The 18,318-nt window shown below is 40.5% G+C and overlaps 1 protein-coding gene across 1 annotated transcript in view; it reads left to right on the plus strand.

Annotated features, from left to right (window-relative positions):
- The window catches only part of LOC146312726 (hippocalcin-like protein 1), a 56,948-nt gene that overhangs the window by 35,824 nt on the left and 2,806 nt on the right, over window positions 1-18,318 (plus strand). The window contains exons 2-3 of the mRNA XM_084738429.1: window positions 10,090-10,258; window positions 12,286-12,567. Of these exons, the coding sequence (XP_084594555.1) occupies window positions 10,163-10,258; window positions 12,286-12,567 (378 nt within the window). The 5' untranslated portion in view covers window positions 10,090-10,162. The remainder of the gene's footprint in view (window positions 1-10,089; window positions 10,259-12,285; window positions 12,568-18,318) is intronic.

Below are 18,318 nucleotides of genomic sequence, written 5' to 3' on the forward strand. Positions count from 1 at the left end.
ATCGAATGTTTTGAAGCATTGATTCATTCATTTAACACATGAACATATCGGTTGTTACGTTTGCTAGCTGTCCTCTGCGGTTGCCTTGTCAGCAGCAGGATACTTGTGGTTATGGCGACAGATCTAGGAAAGGGACAAGATGTTGTATCAGAAGCATTCTGGTCTTTGTTTGTTATCCGTTTGTAATGACCAATCACAGTTGGTTGCATGCAGGCAAAAACTCTATGTGGAGAGCAAAACAGGCAATGCAATCTGGGAACCCACTGGCTATGATCTGATGCTGACTTAGCTTTTCATCTACACTTTCATCTGCACTCAGATACCTTTTAATTTATAGAGATTAGCTTCTAACTCCATTCTTACACCTTGAGTCGCTAATCGGACTGTAAACAATGACGGCGCAGAGAAGAGAACCTCTTGGTCCGTTATCCATTATCTGCTGGCTACACTGGAAGGCAATCATTGGCCATTGCCTGTAGAGGCTATCAGCGTCAAACAATACCTGATGGGTTCTGAGACTAATGTCGGAGATTCCTGCTTGTCCCTGAATGCAGCCACAAAGAATGTTTTTCATAATCATTACTTCTGGGAACAGTACCACATTATCATATCGTAAGCTGTCTCCTGCACAATGCATCTCACACTGCGTCTTCAGCATCAGCATTTATAGTCATCATCGTAAGTGACAAAAAAAAAGAGGAAAGAATGAGATTACAAATCTTCAGCCGCATCTGAGATAGAGAAGGCAGACAATGCAGGGCTATCACGTCTCTGCGTCATGACAGAGAGAGGCGACAGATCACCAGGGCCGAAGTTCCAGGAGAAGAAAAGCAAATTGTTGGGCAGAATTTATGGGAAATTGTTCGGGGAGATAAAAACATGTAGAGCAGAGAGGGGGAGAAAAAGAAAGAAAAAAAATATGGATAAAAGGTATGAGCTGCCCGGCGTCTCAGGTGGCCTCTCAGATTGCTGCGCTTTGAGAAGAGGCAACGGGAGGCTGAAAACACTCGAGTGAAGAGGGAAAAAAAATCAATGGTGCCTGTCAGATTTCTTGATCTGCTGCTTTTTTCACATGGCACCAGCTCTGTCTGCTTTATTCTAGTGCTGCATACCACTTCAACAGCCCCTCCCAGCGTTGTCTATCTCCCCTTCTCTCCAGTCCTCTCCCTTTCTTTCCCCTCCTCTCCATCCCTCTTCCTCCCTAATGACTGAACCGTTGGCAGGCGATATGAAGGCGGCATTTTCTCGTCTTATAAGCACATTAAACAGTCGAGAAAAAGACCGGCTCTCTAAAATGTTAAATTGGACTTTGGACTTATCTCCTCTCTAACTCTCTCTGACTTTCTCTTTTTCTCACCCCCCCCCCCCCCGCCCTTTTTCCACTTTCCTCCCCTCCATCTCAATCTGTTCCCCACCGCTTTCTTTCTCCTTCAATTTATTGCAGTTAAACTCGGGCTGACGTTCTGTAACAGGCCTTTTATTAAAAACTTGATAGTGGCCAGCCAGTGTCACCAGTGTTATCTACCTCTGTGATGATGACGGTGCCTCCCTGACCGCAGCTAGTCAATATGCTTTTAATATTTTTAATGCCCAGGGAAATCACTGCAACCTGGTGTGGGAGGATTTCACTCAACAGTCTGTAAAACCTGCAGTGACACCTGCTTCAATCCTCCTTAAGGAGCGGCTAACACAACTCAAAGAATTAAATTACTTTTAGTGTCCGCTGATGTGCTATAAGGTGCTTCTGAGGGGTTTCTGGGCAATAAAATGGCCATATATAAAAAAAAAAATCCAATTATAATGTTGGCACAAAATATCAGCTACAGGCAGCTTAAATGAAAAATAAATTCAGAAGCCTTCAAAGGTTTTTTGCCATTCTTAGCTCCAGTTTGTGCCTCTCACATTACATTCCAGTCACAGACCCGAGCGTCTGTTTCCTGAAAGATAAACCCACAAGTCAGATTTAACAGCGCAGCAGATTTATAGACGTTTTTGGAGAGATTTCTACAGTCATCAAAAACTTCATCGGGGGTGAAAATATCCCATGTGCTGCGTGATAAAAAGGAATTTTATCACATTTCCCAATGTGTGATTTTATTTCCTAATCGAACCATGGTAGCAAGAGGTGAGATATCTCCTAGTAGGGCTGAGCCGGATGTAGAGCTGCAACAATTAATCAATTATTAATCAATTATTAAATCAATTGCCAGCTATTTTGAGGTGTATTTGAGGATGTGATCTGATCAACAGTTTTTACTGTTTTCTAACAACTAATCGATTGACTGAGAAAACAATCAACATATTATTCAACTATGAACATAATCATTAATTGCAGCCCTAACCAGATGTATTGAATGATTTTTTACACTGAGGTACCTGCCACCCCTGCGCTAAGCTAACACATCTTGGACCTGTCTGTTTATTGAACGCAGGCAGACAAAAGTGACATCAACCTGACATCAACCAATATGTGATATTTAATGTGGCGATGATACCGAGACACACAAACTGAAGCTGGTAGGTACTCAGACGTGGAAATCCTTCATACAAGTGTCTTATCATTTCCAAAAGTCTGTCTACCATAATAATGTCCTTTGTCTCTGGAAGCACCTCTCGTCCTTGGATGTGATTTTCTCTCACCTTAGCTGCCTTTATCTGATTCCGTCTTTGCCGTTACATCATTTTCCTGCGTGTCTTTGTCTCTCTCCTTCCTCTGTCTTTCCCTCCTTTCTCCTCTGTGCGAGGACAATCAACCCAGAGGTTGGTGACCTGCTTAGTGGCTTTGGAACAGATGTTCAAGGGGCAGAGTCAGTGTATATGTGTGTGTTCGGCATGTGTGTTTGTGTCGACTTACGATGGGGCTGGACGACAACAACTAACAAGCGCTAGGCACTTAGACTGGAGAGATGGATTAGTGATTTATGCGTCGGGATGGAGGGATGAACGATAGAGGGATTGGAAGTGGGGTTTGGGTTTGGGGGGCCACAGGGGGATTAAAACAACTGTGGCTGCGAGGACAGAAACACTTTTGCTATTCTGTGATTCTCAGACCAACGGGGAGGCATGCAGAGAGCTTTCACAGGTCACAGCTGGGTTAAAGAAAGAAAAAAAAACCAGAGTGGAGGGAGAGAGTGGCGAGTGCAGTGAAAAGGTCAGCGTGATAGAATAGGATTTGTGTTGTAGTTGTAGCAAGTTAAGGATGCCGGCAGCGTGCCTGTCAATTTAGACTCACTTTTTCTGATCTGGTCTCCAAGACCTTTGTCAAACCTGTAGATGGCGTCCTCTGGCAGCCATACTAGAGGTCCATAACCCAGAGAATCTACTTCTGTTTTTAATCAAATAACATGGAAGCATTGAATATGCATGGTTTAGTTTTTTTTTTTGTATCTGTTGATTAGGGTTGAGCATCCAGTTTACAGTGCCCCATTTCGGCATCACACACCTTACCTGTCAATTGAAATAGCTGCCCTCTGAGGCCAACATTACAGATGCACCTCTACATGGATCTGGCAGCAGGTAACGTTAGTAGCTACCTCAAACATGGTTAAAACGCCAAGCTAAATGGTCTATAGTGTGGCTGTATTTCATTCAAAAGGGCTGGCTGAATGTGCAACGAGGGTTTAAAAATAACTGCGTGTAAAGGGGGGAAACATCTGCCAACACATGGGACACACTTGGAAGCAGAGGGGAGCACCATGCTGCTGCTAATGTGACCCCATGCCAAGCACAACAGCAGGCAGTGTGAGTGTCCCTATGGCTATGGGCTAAATTAGCATTAGCAGTGGTAATTCACATCAGTGTTGGTTTCTCAGCCAAACAGGCCTGTTCTCTACATAAAATTCCAAAATCCATGGTTAAAGCTGGCACCACTATCGACGCAAGAACGTTCTAGCTAACGTTTTGGTTTTCTTTTTGGTTTTCGGTTCAGTGTACAGCAGTTCTTGGCATCACTGTTATCAGAATGTTATAGTACACTAGTCAGTTTGGATGCGAGGGGTATAAGAAAGTATCGATACACTGTGATGCTTTGTGATACTGTATTGTTTTTCAAAAACACTGTATCATGATATTGTGATACATGTAAAGGTTTGTCACAATTACTCATTTTGTGTTGTGTTAAAATCCTCATTCACTAGATAGGCTAACAGTGTTCTTATCTATCTTTACTGTTCTGATTGCATAAAAAAGTAAAGTTTTTACATTTCATGCATATGAGTGTGCATTGTCTTTACACTATGACAGTTTTCCTGAAACTGGATTAAAAAAATAGCAACATCACTTTTTGTACAGTATGGCAATATATTGAACCGTGACCCTTGTATCATGATATGTATCGCCAGATTCTTGTCAATACACAGCACTATTTGATGCTCGCATTGTTACCACTATAGTTTAATTATCTTTCTTGGCTCAAGTTACCAACCAGACTACTGAACTGAACTGTTTGCTTTTCCCCATAATTGCAAGATACTATAACATAGCAACCTAATGGGCAGGTCTATTACTTTTTGTTTTATTGAGGTTTGTATATCATTCTGTAGCTTCCCAGTAGTTTTCCTCATGTACTCAGATCCAAACATTCAAGTTTTGGTTGAAGTACTGAACATACATTTTAGTGGCAAAATACTATTTCCCCCAGCCCTCCTAAAAACCATCATGTGACCTGATACATGTGTCCACACGATGATGTTGCTCGTACAGTAGGTTGAGGGAGGGCCGGGCATCAGCGCCCTCACCTATGTCACTGCTCTTTACTAACGGCTGAGTGGGAGTTTCCATTTGAAAGCCTGCGGAAGGAACGCAGATGGAGTCGCCCTTTAAGGAAGCAATTATCATATTACCTGGCTGAAAGACCGGCACATCAGACTGTCGCAGTAGGAAACGCCTCATTTATAACATGTCATATATTATATGACATTTGAAATCTCTTTCAAACCACCATGCAGTCGACCAATTTTACACATAAAGGTCAGTTCGCTCGTCGTGCTTAGTACTACTCAGCCTGTGAAAACAGTTGTATGATGTCGTCTGTGGCTCCGGAGGAGTTTTGTTAAATCTGAGAAAAAAAAAGCCCTGATGATGTCATCAGCTTTATGGAAGCACAATGCTTAATCACTGGATTACCACTTGCAGATATTGTTTCACTTGGGTCAGATGGGCGCTGAGGAGAGAATGACACTTAAGCATGGATTAAAGTATAAAACAACAGTGTAATTATTAAGGTTGGTGAGTATTATTGGTGCCACATATAAGCTTTGTTTGTTAGTAAAGAAAAATATATAATATACATATATTTTACAGCAAAGGTCACAACATTTACAAATAGAACCTTCCTTAACCAAAGATAGATAAAGATTTACAGGTAATTTAAATGGATAAAATCAGCTGATGTGAGCTGTAATCACAATAGGTTTGTGATGTTACCACAAAGCCTTTATTTGCTGCATGAATGAAGGGGATTCATTTTCACTTCACTGTGTTTTGGCACAAGTTTCGTATGCTTCTTGATCTCACACCAAATAGCAACATCAGCAACATGTTAAAACTGGTATTAAATGTGTCATAGAGTGAAAATGAGAAGACTTACAAAGAGTAAAGCAACCAGCTGTAAAGCCTTTTTAAGTCAGTCAAACTTAACATTATTATTCAGATATACTCATATCCTTAAGTTCACTCAAATTTTGGGGGTGGGGTGGGGGCTTTAATGCCTTTATATTACATGACAGCTGAAATTTAGATGCCACACCCCCTTCTTGATCTACTCATGTACTTAAGTTCACTCAAAATGACTAACTAAAATGTCACACTTAACATTTCTATTCAGATTTACTCATATATTTATTTTAAGAATACTGAAATTATAATGTTTGATAAACTGGAAATGTGTGTGTTTCTTGCGCTGCATATTTCTTGTTGAGAGAACCTATTGCATTGTTTGTGGATGAAATATTTTCCTTTTTATTCATTCACTTTATTATCTTTTACTACAAGCCAATTAAGGTGATGCTTTGCTGCGTATGTCTATATGTCATCGGGAAGTTGCTTTAATTGGAGAATCTTCATCTCTCCAATTAAATCTCATATCCTCTGCTCCATGCTTTTCTTCCTTTACACCACCAACCCACCCGCCCACCCACTCACACACTCAGAGGTACAGACTGTTTGTTTTGTTGCTGTGTTCTCCGAATGACAATTGGACGGCGTGGGCAGCTGTTATTAATTTCTACAGGTACTAAAGAGTGTGTGCGTCAGAGCATGCGTGACAGGTGTGTGTTTTGCAAACACTTGTCTGAGACACAGCGTTGCACTCAGTCTGTTCTCTGCCCGCTCAACTAAAACACACAGATTACTGGTTCATAGCGAAACCTACTGTTTTCTCATATAGCTTTCAGCTCTGCAGATGCCACTCAATTACCCCTCGAGGAGAATTTAATTTGCGTGAGGCGTTGTCCGTAGATTGTGTGTAGGGCTAAAGATTCACTGAGCTGTGTGGGGTGGCTTAATGGTGTTTCGGGAAAAACAGAGAAACCTGACAGGCATTAAAAGTGCGAATTCTTGAGCCAACTGTGTTTCATTAACAACATGTCCATGTTTCACATGCAGACACAAAAATACACATTTCACACAAAACACATATCTGTCACATGAGCGTGAACCTTGATTCCCAAAAAGTTGGAGCTCTGCGTAAAACATAAATATAAACAGAATGCAATGATTTGCAAATCCTTCTCAACCTATATTCAACTGAGTACAGTACAAAGACAAGATCATTAATGTTCAAACTGATAAACTTAATTGTTTTTTTTGTAAATTTAGACATATTCTAAATTCCATGCCTGCAACATGTTCCAAAAAAAGTTGGCACACGAACATGTTTACCACCGTGATACATCACCTTTTCTTTTAACAACACTCAGTAAGCATTTGGGAACTGAGAAAACTAATTGTTTAAGTTTTGAAAGTGAAATTCTTTCTCATTCTTGCTTGATATACGACTTCAGGTGTTCAGCAGTCTGCAGTCTCTGTTATTGTATTTTGTGCTTTGCATTTTCAATGGGAGACAGGCGTGGACTGGAGAATGGCCGGTCCAGTACCCAAACTCTCGGCTTAAATAATTTGTTGAGATGAGCACTAACACACCCCCGTACCATCACAGATGCTGGCGTTTGAACTTGGTGCTGGAAGCGATCTGGACGGTCCTTTTCCCTCTTTAGTCTCCCTGTACACTTTTTCTGAAAACAATTTGAATTGTGGACTTGTCAGACAACAAAACACTTTCCCACTTTCTGTCAGTCCATCTCAGATGAGCTTGAGTCCAGGAAAGTCTCTCTGAATGTTGATATGTGGCTTTCGCTCGTCTTAGCTGGCGTTTGTAGATGCAGTGGCGAACTGTGTTTACTGACGCAGTTTGTTCCCAAACCCATGTTGTAGTATCCTTTATACAATTATGCTGGTTTTTAATGCAGTGCTGCCTGAGGGATCGCAGGTCACGGACGTCCACTGTTGGTTTTTGTCCTTGTCTGTGTCCTTTGAGCATTTAATATCTGGTCTTTGTACTGTATTCAACTAAATATAGGTCGAAAAGGATTCACAAATAATTGCATTCTGTTTTTATTTAGTTTCAAGACAACAAGAAATTTGAGCTTTTCTCTTACGACCAGTCCAGTGAATCATACCTACACACAGTCTGGATGTAAGCTGCAATTTTATGCCACATGGCGAAGGGTCATTGTATTGTTTGCTAATCCATGGAGTGTGCTGCATTCACTGGTCCCCAAACAGAGAGGAGGAAATCTTAATTGACGGCAACAGTTCTCCCCACAGACGCCTGGGAATTGGCTGCAAGCATTACTGTCAGTGTCCAAGCATTTAGTCTCACGCCTTAGTCAGGATGAGGGACTTAATATGAGTCTAATTTTATTAGCTGAGTGAAGAGACGATTGGACGTGTGGGTTTTGTTTGAAGCTCTCGCCAGACAGCGATAAAGACCTGCAACACCCACGCCGTCCACCTCATATGCATCACGCACCCCGTTTGACTTTCTCAAGTTCATGTAAACACAAACAGGCCTGCGCTCGCTCTCACTTTCACACACACACACACACACACACACACACACACACACACACACACACGCACATACACACAAAGTTGTTGGCGTAATTACCTGGCATGACTGTGGAGAGACTGGAGGTCAGGAAGGTCGGCCAAGTCTCATCGGAGGTGTGCAAGCCCCAGTGATACTGTAATTTAAATCACCAAACACACACACACACACACACACACAGAAGCAAATGGTTTGATGGTGGAGTACAGGCTAATTGGCCATCTAGTACACAATAGTAAACTTAACAAGCACAAGTTTGTTGCTGTTTTTAATACAAAGTTGTTCCAGGATACATCAGTGTCATGTCAGTATATATTAGTCATAGTGTCATATTAATTAATAGTCTAAATGAAAGCACAAAAGCCACAAAGCCACAGAGTGTGACACAAATTCACCTACAATTCTGAGGACCCGTTGCTGAAGACCCATGTTTATAAGGGATTTGTATTCCAAAGAGCATTCAGGCATTTACATCTAAAATTTTGTGTAGATTAATGTGCAAGGATGGCTTCAAGAAACTGTGAAAAAAAAAGTAACACATTCTCTCTCTTACAAAGTGAAAAGTTGAATCTATAGGCAATAAAACACGCTCTTACTCAGTTCAGTAAACTGTTGCAGCAGTACGTGGTCTGGTATGTCCAATAGCTTAGATTTCCTAATACTCTGCTAATGTTAGCAAATCTAAACTGTGCTGTCTAACTAATATGACTGTCAGTTCTCTGACTTCTTGATTTGTGCTCTAATTACTTGTTAATTAGTTTTTAAACTACACTTTGGCATGTGGCAGATAAATATTCCAGTGGTTTTTATCATAAAAGTGAAACCACTGAAATGTTTATCGGCCACAGTTCAGCAAAACACACTTAGTCTTACTTTAAGATGTTTTTTAGGGGTAGAAGCCATATAAAGTGTGTGTGTTTTATTAAACCTTAATAACCCCTTAAACATATAATCCATTGAAAACAACTTAATACACTACTTTTCATTAAGTATCACCTTAAAATCCTATTTTATACCCAGGTTCTATCATTTTAAATGGGAAAATTAAAATAGACCAAAACATATGAAAACTATCCCTGAATTTTCCCCATTAAAGTATAAATTAAGGGATGGTTGTCATGATAATGCATTAAAAATACATCAATATATTACAATTAATTATCCCAAGTAAATTAAACAATTATAACTACCTTATTGACACCTTTATTAATGGAATTTTAGGGTTAAAAATGAAGTGATTTGGTTTCATAGTGATGGTTTCATTAGGCAGTTGCATCACTAAAATCGTGTTTTGTCAGGCAGGTTGAGCTGAGATGAAGATTAGGAGATCTGCACACACACACAATCACACACACACACACACACACACACACACACACACACACACACACACACACACACACACACCACAGCTGATTTGACACACAAACACACAGCTGGCCAGATAAACCCAGAAATGTGATCAGTGGGCTAGCGCTTGACGTCACAGGGGTGTGTTTGGGATTATTTAATGTTTTGAGAATGTGATGCAGCAGTTTAAAGACTGGTGGCGTTGCATAACATCTCGTGTAAAGGGAATTGGGACACATCACTGTGACATGGCTCACTTTGATTTCATTTAAAAATTCAGAGAGTGATTGTGTGAGAGGACAAAGTCAAGATGTCAGTTTGTCAGCATGTTGTGGGGAGCAGTCTTATGTCATTTTTTATTTGCTTGGTGATTGAATTTTCACCAACATAATTTCTGTTTTACAGCTGGTTAGTAGATAAAACATCTTTTTCAACCATCTTCTACTTTCCCTGGTATCTGGTTTTGCTTAATAAATCCTGCTTTCTAATCCCTCATATTTTTTATTTGTTGCCAAGTGACGTACCGCTGTCTGCAGACAAACTGTATTTTCACTTCTCATTTGTCATAGGAGGTCATCCTCCTGTCCGCTTAATTGTTGCTGACCTCCTGTTTCTCTGTCTCTGATTGACAGGTGTGAAGAGCGGCCTGGCTAGTGCTATAGTCACTGTTGTTGTCAAGGAAACCAAGAGTCCTGTCCCGTTGCCATGGGGAAACAGAACAGCAAGCTGCGGCCAGAGATGCTGCAGGACCTCCGGGAGAATACTGAGTTCTCCGACCACGAGCTGCAGGAGTGGTACAAGGTACGCAGACGGTGTGCACAAACCCCAGGTTAAAGTCTTGTGTTTGTTTGATAGAAACAGCTGTGGTAGGAAAGGATGTTAAAAGAGAGCACTGAGAGTGAACCAGAATATTAAAGTTGTGGGCCATAAAAACAAAACAGTGAGCTAAAATAGGCTACTAGCCAAAACCAAGTTTTTCCTTTAATTCTCACCTTTTGATATTAGAGTTGAGTTTACTGGAAAATGTCACAGAACAAAGTTATTGTGTCAGTTTCAGGATAATATCAATGTGTCTGTATAAAACCCTTATATATTTTGTTGAGGTGTTCACTTTAATCACCTCAAATGTTTCCAACAATGGTGAAACCCAATCCATAATTTATTCAAGGTAACAGTGCGGCCCTGACTAGCCTAGTGACTAAACATGACCTAATTAAAACTTTAATATAGTACCGCGACCGGAAATATGATTTCTGCCTGAATAGTGTTACAATATCGTTGGCAATGATGGTTGTTAAACAATGAAAAAAACAACTTCCATGATCCCACTCTACTTTACAACGTCATCTTTTTTATTGTTTTAAGGCGAGACCCCTAGTGGCAGAAATTACATACTGTGCCTTTAATTGAGTTTAAAAGTCAATAGTGATGCTACATTTACATACATTTTAGATAATCTGAAACTTCAGTCACTGCTAAGCTAGGACAAATAGCACTTTGGTCCACACCTGTCAACATAGATCAAAACTTAGTAACAACTTAAATGAAGTAAATGCAAATTATTATTTTGAGTTATATTAAGTCACATAATACAGTTACGTTTTGTTTTTTTTGTTTTTTTTAAAAGCACTATAATATACTATATCCAGAATTTCCAAAACACACAAAAAGAGAATTTCTTCTTCTTTCATGTTTCAGTAGAAGCCTTAAATGTGTCAATGTTCTCAATGTCTCTGTCTACGCCTGATCACCACCAGCTTCCCGTCTGTTCAGACTTGACATAATGAAGTGCCACATTGACTCGACTGCATGATTTATCCTATCTGCTGTGCATGGATGTGCGTTTGTGTAATGGCTATATGGCTTCGTGCCTGGATTAGACCTATGGAACAGCTGTGTGAGCTGTCCTGAATAACAGCTGTACATGTTAAACCGTCACCCCGCTGAGCCGTGGCGTAAGCCTCGCTGACCCCCGGGTCTCTTCTCACCGACATTGGTCATGATGGTGTTCACTCTCGGCAGATTAACAGCTCCAGGACGCTGGATGTGTCACACAAACTGCATGGTATATTCCACAGGATGTAAAGGTGCCTGAACTCTCTGAGAATTTATCCAGCTTGTCTTTTTCGGGGATTTATTGGCAATAAATCCAACCGCCCTGAAAGTTGTGACGCTCTCGTACAGAAAACGGCACTGGCTATGGAAATTTTTTTTATTAGGGACAGAAATGTGTTGACTTTCCACCTTATGAGAATATTTGAAATGATGATCAAAAACTAATTCCAGCCTTCAAATCAGGACAATGACTTTGTCACCTCACTGCCTCTATCTTAAAGGCCTCTGTAAAAAAAGAACTTCATTTCTGTTGAACAAAGGCCGAGACTGACAGGACTTTAACTTCCCTTTTCTTCTCAGGCACAATGCTGCTTTATCAAATGTGTCTCCTCGAAAAGAAGCTAGAACTGCTCTCAACAATCGAAGACTAAGCTCCTTATCAGAACATACTTCTTCAGTCTGTTAGAATGAAACAACACATGAATGACACATTCACTAGTTGAGGTTTTGCTACCAGACAGTCCAAGCTGGGTTAGCATGGCTCCTATCCGCTCACTTCCTCCCCTCCTGGGGTGGTCTGCAGTGCTGCATCCTGCTGATCTGACTGCATGTTTGAAAGATGCTGTGTGCGTTGATGGCTCACAGGCTTTGTGAAGATTTTATTTGGATCTGCTGATGTAAAATTTGCACCATGTCGATGTCTTTCATTGTCCTGGAGGCTGAAAGAGAGTGTCACAGGATTTATTTTCACCTTTATGTCTTCTCCTCCTCAGGGTTTCTTGAAGGATTGCCCCAGCGGAACCCTGAATGTGGAGGAGTTCAAGAAAATCTACGCCAACTTCTTCCCCTACGGTGATGCCTCCAAGTTCGCTGAGCATGTCTTCCGAACTTTCGACACCAACGGCGACGGGACGATAGACTTCCGGGAGTTCATCATCGCCCTGAGCGTGACGTCACGTGGCAAGCTGGAGCAGAAGCTGAAATGGGCGTTCAGCATGTACGACCTGGACGGAAACGGGTACATCAGCCGCGAGGAGATGCTGGAGATTGTACAGGTGAGCAAAGGACACTGGGTAATGAAGTTTGGTTGGGGGCAAAAGATGAATTGAGGCACTTGGACTATGAAAAGGATGTCAGGTATTTTTCATTTTTTAAAAAGTTTTTTGCTGTGGCTGTTAAATCTTCTGCCCTTAGGTGCCAATCACACTGAAAGTAGTTTAGACCCTTTTTGAAACAGCGTTTGCAAGACATTTTTAAAAGGCCGCTTTACCAATGTAGTATTGCTCTTGGCAAGTATTGCACTTGTCTCTCTTGTAAATTCCCCATAAAGTTTGAGGATTCACAAGAAACAGAAGTGAAAAGACGAATACTCACACGTCTTTCAAAATCCACACTTCTGCTAACAGAACAAAGAGTCTACAGCTATGCTAACAGCTTATTGAAGCTGTAAACAGAGCTGGGCATCAAGCTAAATGCTAACATAAAAATGACAGTGCTAACATGCAGATGTTTACCATGTTAACCACATGTTGACTTGCTAAAATTCATCCATAAACTAATTAGTTAATGACATTCCCATTAACTTTGCAGGTAGTTGGTTTATAACCAAATATCGGACAAATTAAAGGAGAAATATGTAATATATTTACTGTATTAAATTATAAAATGACCATGGCATGCAATCAGAGATTGAGGAGACAAGTTGAGATGCTGGCCTCTCTGACAGCAATGCTACAGCCAGCATGCTCTCCTTTGAAATTTTAATTCTCGTCCAGAACATCTGTTTTCATCTGCCTGTTTCACATTTATTAGAGTTCAAATGAATGCCGAATGTTCTCTGGGTGAATTAGCATCTCTTTATTAGCAGTAAGAAATCATTCAGAATCTTTCAGAAGGAGTAAATGTTTATAACGGCTAAATTGAGCAATATGTTAATGGAGTTTGGAAGGCAGTAAGGCAAGAAATCACTTAACTCAAAGTTACAAGCAGTATGTATTTTCAGATTTATAGGCTTTTGTTTTCAGGATAATGGGCTGAGCTTTTCATTGACAGACAATTAGCAATTATAAACAGTTGATCAACTTACAGTGTAGGACTTGTCGTTGTTTGTCCAAGTGTCCCTGCAGTCCTCAGGCAACTTTCCTAAACGTTTAGTGTGGGGGGAAGGGAGCAGGAGGAAACAACTCGCCATTTGGACAGCAGTACTCATTTTTGAACACTTACATATCCCTCCTTTATGCCTGCTGACCTAATGGTGAAAAGTCAGAGGACCACACCACTAGCATGACTGAAAAATGGTCAAAATCGAAGCAGCAGAGGCTCCAATAGCCTGACTTTTAGTCCCAGTATGTCAAGCACCAACAATCACATATTTTTGTTAAACTCATCCTGCTTGGTAAATGTCCCTGTCTTTGGAGCTCCATGCCCCGAGCTTGTAGCACAGACTTACTGTTATAAATATTTAGTTCCCGAGCCCTGGCTGAGACAATCTTGATGACATCATCAGAGTTATTTTCTCAGACTTTAGTGGACTCTTCCAGAGCCACAGATGGAATTACAAATGTTTTCTCATGAGTCATACTCCTCATTGCACATAAACTGACTTTTGCGTGTAACATCTGTGAAGATGATTGGATTTTGTTTTAGCTCAATAAATAAGGCCGGAATCACAGCGAAAATTATCTCAAGACATGACATATGTGTTGTGACAGAAGACCCCAAAATAATGTCACAAATCTCTTAGCCACCAAACTTAACTGAATAGCTGAATATGCTGTTTTTCCTTCTTGTCACCGCACCTTCACATTTCCCAGAAGCCCACTGCTGTACATTTTATTTGGACCAAACCATCATATAGACTTTTGCATTGACAGGAATAGTCAGAGTGCTTATGATGAATGCTCACTTTCATTATGTAAGTTAAGACGTGTGCAAGGAGGCTTAAGAACTGATAGTTGGTACGCTTGATATGCTGACTGCAATATTGGCACAGGCAACAGTTTGCATGATGACGTTAAAAACAGAACCACATGACTGCTGCATGTAATCCTGGCACTGTTGAAGAGAAGAAATAGAGAAACTCATATGTTGAGATATGAGGAATGTGCTGCACGTCCTGTGTGTGTGTGTGTGTGTGTGTGTGTGTGTGTGTGTGTGTGTGTGTGTGTGTGTGTGTGTGTTCGCAATATGTGTGTGTTCTCATGGATTAGTGAGTTAAATTTACCCAGGGTTTATCCCTGAGTGTGCAGAATACTGGGATTATCCTCAAACTCATTGAGGTTACGCACCGTTGGATGAGGGAGGAGGAGCTCATTGTGTCATTGTACACCGAGGGAGAGAGAGACAGATTGTCAAGACAGAGGAAGTCAGGTTTGTTGGACAATGCTGGACAATATCTGGACTAAGTCTTCACCCTCCACAACCTTGTCAACCAGAAGCTCAACAATTTTTGTCCTGCTATAAATTAAAAGAAAATTATGACTTAATCTGGCTACTTCGTAAAAGTGACTGAGAGAGGAATTATTTGATGGAATAATGAAATGTATGAAATTAGATTTTGGGCTTCCTTGTCCAGCATTTAAAGGTCCAGTGTGTAAGATTTACATGGATTTACATACCATCACATACCGTTACACCATCCTCAGTCAGTCACGTCACCTGCTTCACTTCAGGGTTACACATATTTGTTGTTATGTCTCCACTAAATGTTTTGTGACAGAGCTGTTTGGTCTGGGGGTGTATTCTCACCAGCACAGATGCTACTGAGTGATCATAGAAAGTAGGAATATTATAGGAACCACCAGCAGCAGTGTGTCTCTATAATCCTCTCACACTCCCACTTTACACATTGCTACTTGTCAATTTGATCATGAAGGTGACACTCCTGATCTGGTCATATTATAAAACATATAGGCTACAATATAGCATAGAACTGGGTGTTTATATTATATAGTTCAGAGAATATTATAGATCCAAGATAAAAATGACAGAAGGGCGGGACTGAGAGAAAAAGGCACAGTTATAAATCTGTCTGCTACTTCAGCACCATGGATTTATCAATACACAACACAGACATGTTGCTGGTATTTCAGGGCCATGGTCGGGGCCACGGATTCTAACTTACACACAAAACTCAGGATCACTGAATCAGGCAAACTAACTAAAATATTCAACTAAACAACCCCTCTGCCCCTGCACTCTGTCTGTTACAAGGGGATTAAGAGGGGGTAGTGGCAGGTTAGCAAGAAGGATGAATTTTGCTAAGAAGGGGCAGAGCAATCTACTGTGTTTTCAGTGATATATTTATTAATTTGTTGTTGGTTTTTATGAACAGATTTTTAATTTGACATATGTGTTGTAGAATTATTAGTTAATAGAATGATTTATAACCATTTACGTGACACCTGAGGTCCTCCATAGTTTTACCCTAATTATTCCTTTAAATAATGTATTACATAATGGAATTTTTAGATTATGTTAATGTGTTGTGTTTACTGATTACCTATTTTTCGTCTATTTTAAGGGTGAGTAGGGCTGAAAATAATGATTGTTTTCATACTTAATTAATCAGTCGATTACTTTCTCAATTAATTGATTCAGAGATTTTGTTTTAAAATGTCAGAAAATGGTGAAAAAACATCAATCAGTGTTTCCCAAAGCCCGAGATGATGTCCTCGAATGTCTCGTTTTACTCACAACCCAAAGATATATTCAGTTTACTGTCATGGACGAGCAAATAAACCAAAAAATATTCACACTGAAAAAGCTGAAATCTGAGAATTCTGACTTTTTTCTCAGAAAATTACTCAAACCAATTAATCAATTATCAAAATAGTTGGTGATTCATTTAGTTATTAATTAAGTATTTTGAAATAAGTCAGTTTCTTTGTGTCACATCAAACATGAGACATATTATCAACTTGAAATGCCTTACTGTCCTTTGAGTATAAAATACTCTATTTCCTAATATATAGCCAGCTATTCAACCTTTTTTGAAGAAATATATGAATTCTCATTTTATAGTCCAAGAGATAAAAGTTTAGAGCTGATATGTCTTATCCAAAAGCACAGCGGGCTTATTTCCTGCAAGCTACCTTCCCTTCTGAGTGTGCCGCCGTGACACTGATCTACAGTCCGTTTTACACCCTGTGCTCCCAGTGGAGAAGATATAATGGGCAACATAAGCTGATTGTAGATCGTGTAGGCCAGCTGATACGCTGATTGTCTCTGTGCTCACTTGCAGAGGTTAATTTAATGCTATCAGGGGACGGGTGGTGCTCATATCAGTCAACAGATAAAGCTGTATCAGATCAATACAGTAAGCTCTGCTTGTAACCCCCCACCCCTCCCCCACCCTGCTGACACATGTGATCTGTATCACTGTGATATAATAATAATCATAATAATACATTTTATTTATAAGCAGCTTTCAAAATACCCAAGGACGCTTTACCACAGACAAGACAGTCAATACATTATAAAGATAGCAAGAAAAATTATCCAACAGAACAGAACACACTCACAAGAAATACATTAAAAATCACCAGGAAAAGTTAGTCTAAAAAGGTGAGTCTTTGTTACGATTTAAAAGAAGTAACAGAAGAAGTTAGGGCCAGCCGAAGTACCCTGTCAACCATAGCATGGAGCCTGGAAAGGGGCCTACAAAGTAGATGAGAATCAAAGGAATGTAGGGAACCAGTATATGTACGGGGAGGAAAGGGTGGCGCCCTATGCGGTATTTAACTGGGAGCCTTACAGTTGTTGAAGTTTGTGGCAGAGAACTCTTGCAGCAGGAATCTGGACTTATTGTAGTCTATTTAAGATCCAAGGTGGTACTCTGTGGAGAAGGGAGGTACTTTAATCAAGGTGGTATGTAATAAAGAGGTGAATCGGGGTCTTTGCAACAGAGTGGGACAGAGAAGGGCGCAGTTTGGCACTTAGGAATAAGGTTACAATACCAGAACTCTGGACTTTGGACTCTGGAGATGATGAAAACATGGTGCATACAGGCGAGGATGCATCATTCATCATATCTGATAAGTCTGCAAGTATTTGTTTTGTGAAGTTCAAAGTTATTTATTCCTGTATTTTGAGCAACAAGGTTAACAAAATGTCCAGTTTTGTGCCCTGAAAGTATGTATTTAAAATAACTAAATTAATATTACCAACGTGTAACCACTTGTCAACTAATGGCCTGAACTGACAACTACAATTTGACCAGGAAATCTTTAGTCAGGGGCAGCCCTGGAAAACAGGAGTAGAGGAGGAGGAGGAGAGGATGGAATTGCAGAAGAGTTGCACCAAGATTTCTAACCTCAGCACCAGGGGATATAATGAAATCAGGGATGAACAGATTTAGATGGGAGACTTTGATGAGGACAGCCTCAGATTTATCCTGATTAGGTTTAAGATAGTTGCTTTTCATGCAGGCACTGATATCAGTTAAGCAGTCAATTAGATTAGGTGGTGGTAAAATCCGAGGGCTTGGCGCATAAATAGAGTTGAGTGTCATCAGCATAGCAGCGAATTTTGAAAGCCACAGCAACTTTATTTTTGAGTTCTCTCCTGCTGAAGCTCCTTCATGCGTCCCTGCTGACGTTGTGTTGGCGAAAAATATGGACAAGGGAGAGAAAGTAAATGATGAACAGTAATGGTTCAAGATCTGAGCCCTGAGGGATACCATAGAAAAGAGGGGACGCCAGAGACCTGAAACTGCTGATGGAGACAAACTGTTGTCTAGCTGTGTAGGACAAGGTAGGACAAGGATTATGGAGTGTCAGTCACACCAGCTTGTGTTTCTAACCACT

Source organism: Lutjanus erythropterus, chromosome 16 (assembly GCF_056507025.1).
Source record: "Lutjanus erythropterus isolate fLutEry1 chromosome 16, fLutEry1.hap2, whole genome shotgun sequence".
NCBI classification, from domain to species: Eukaryota; Metazoa; Chordata; class Actinopteri; order Lutjaniformes; family Lutjanidae; genus Lutjanus; species Lutjanus erythropterus.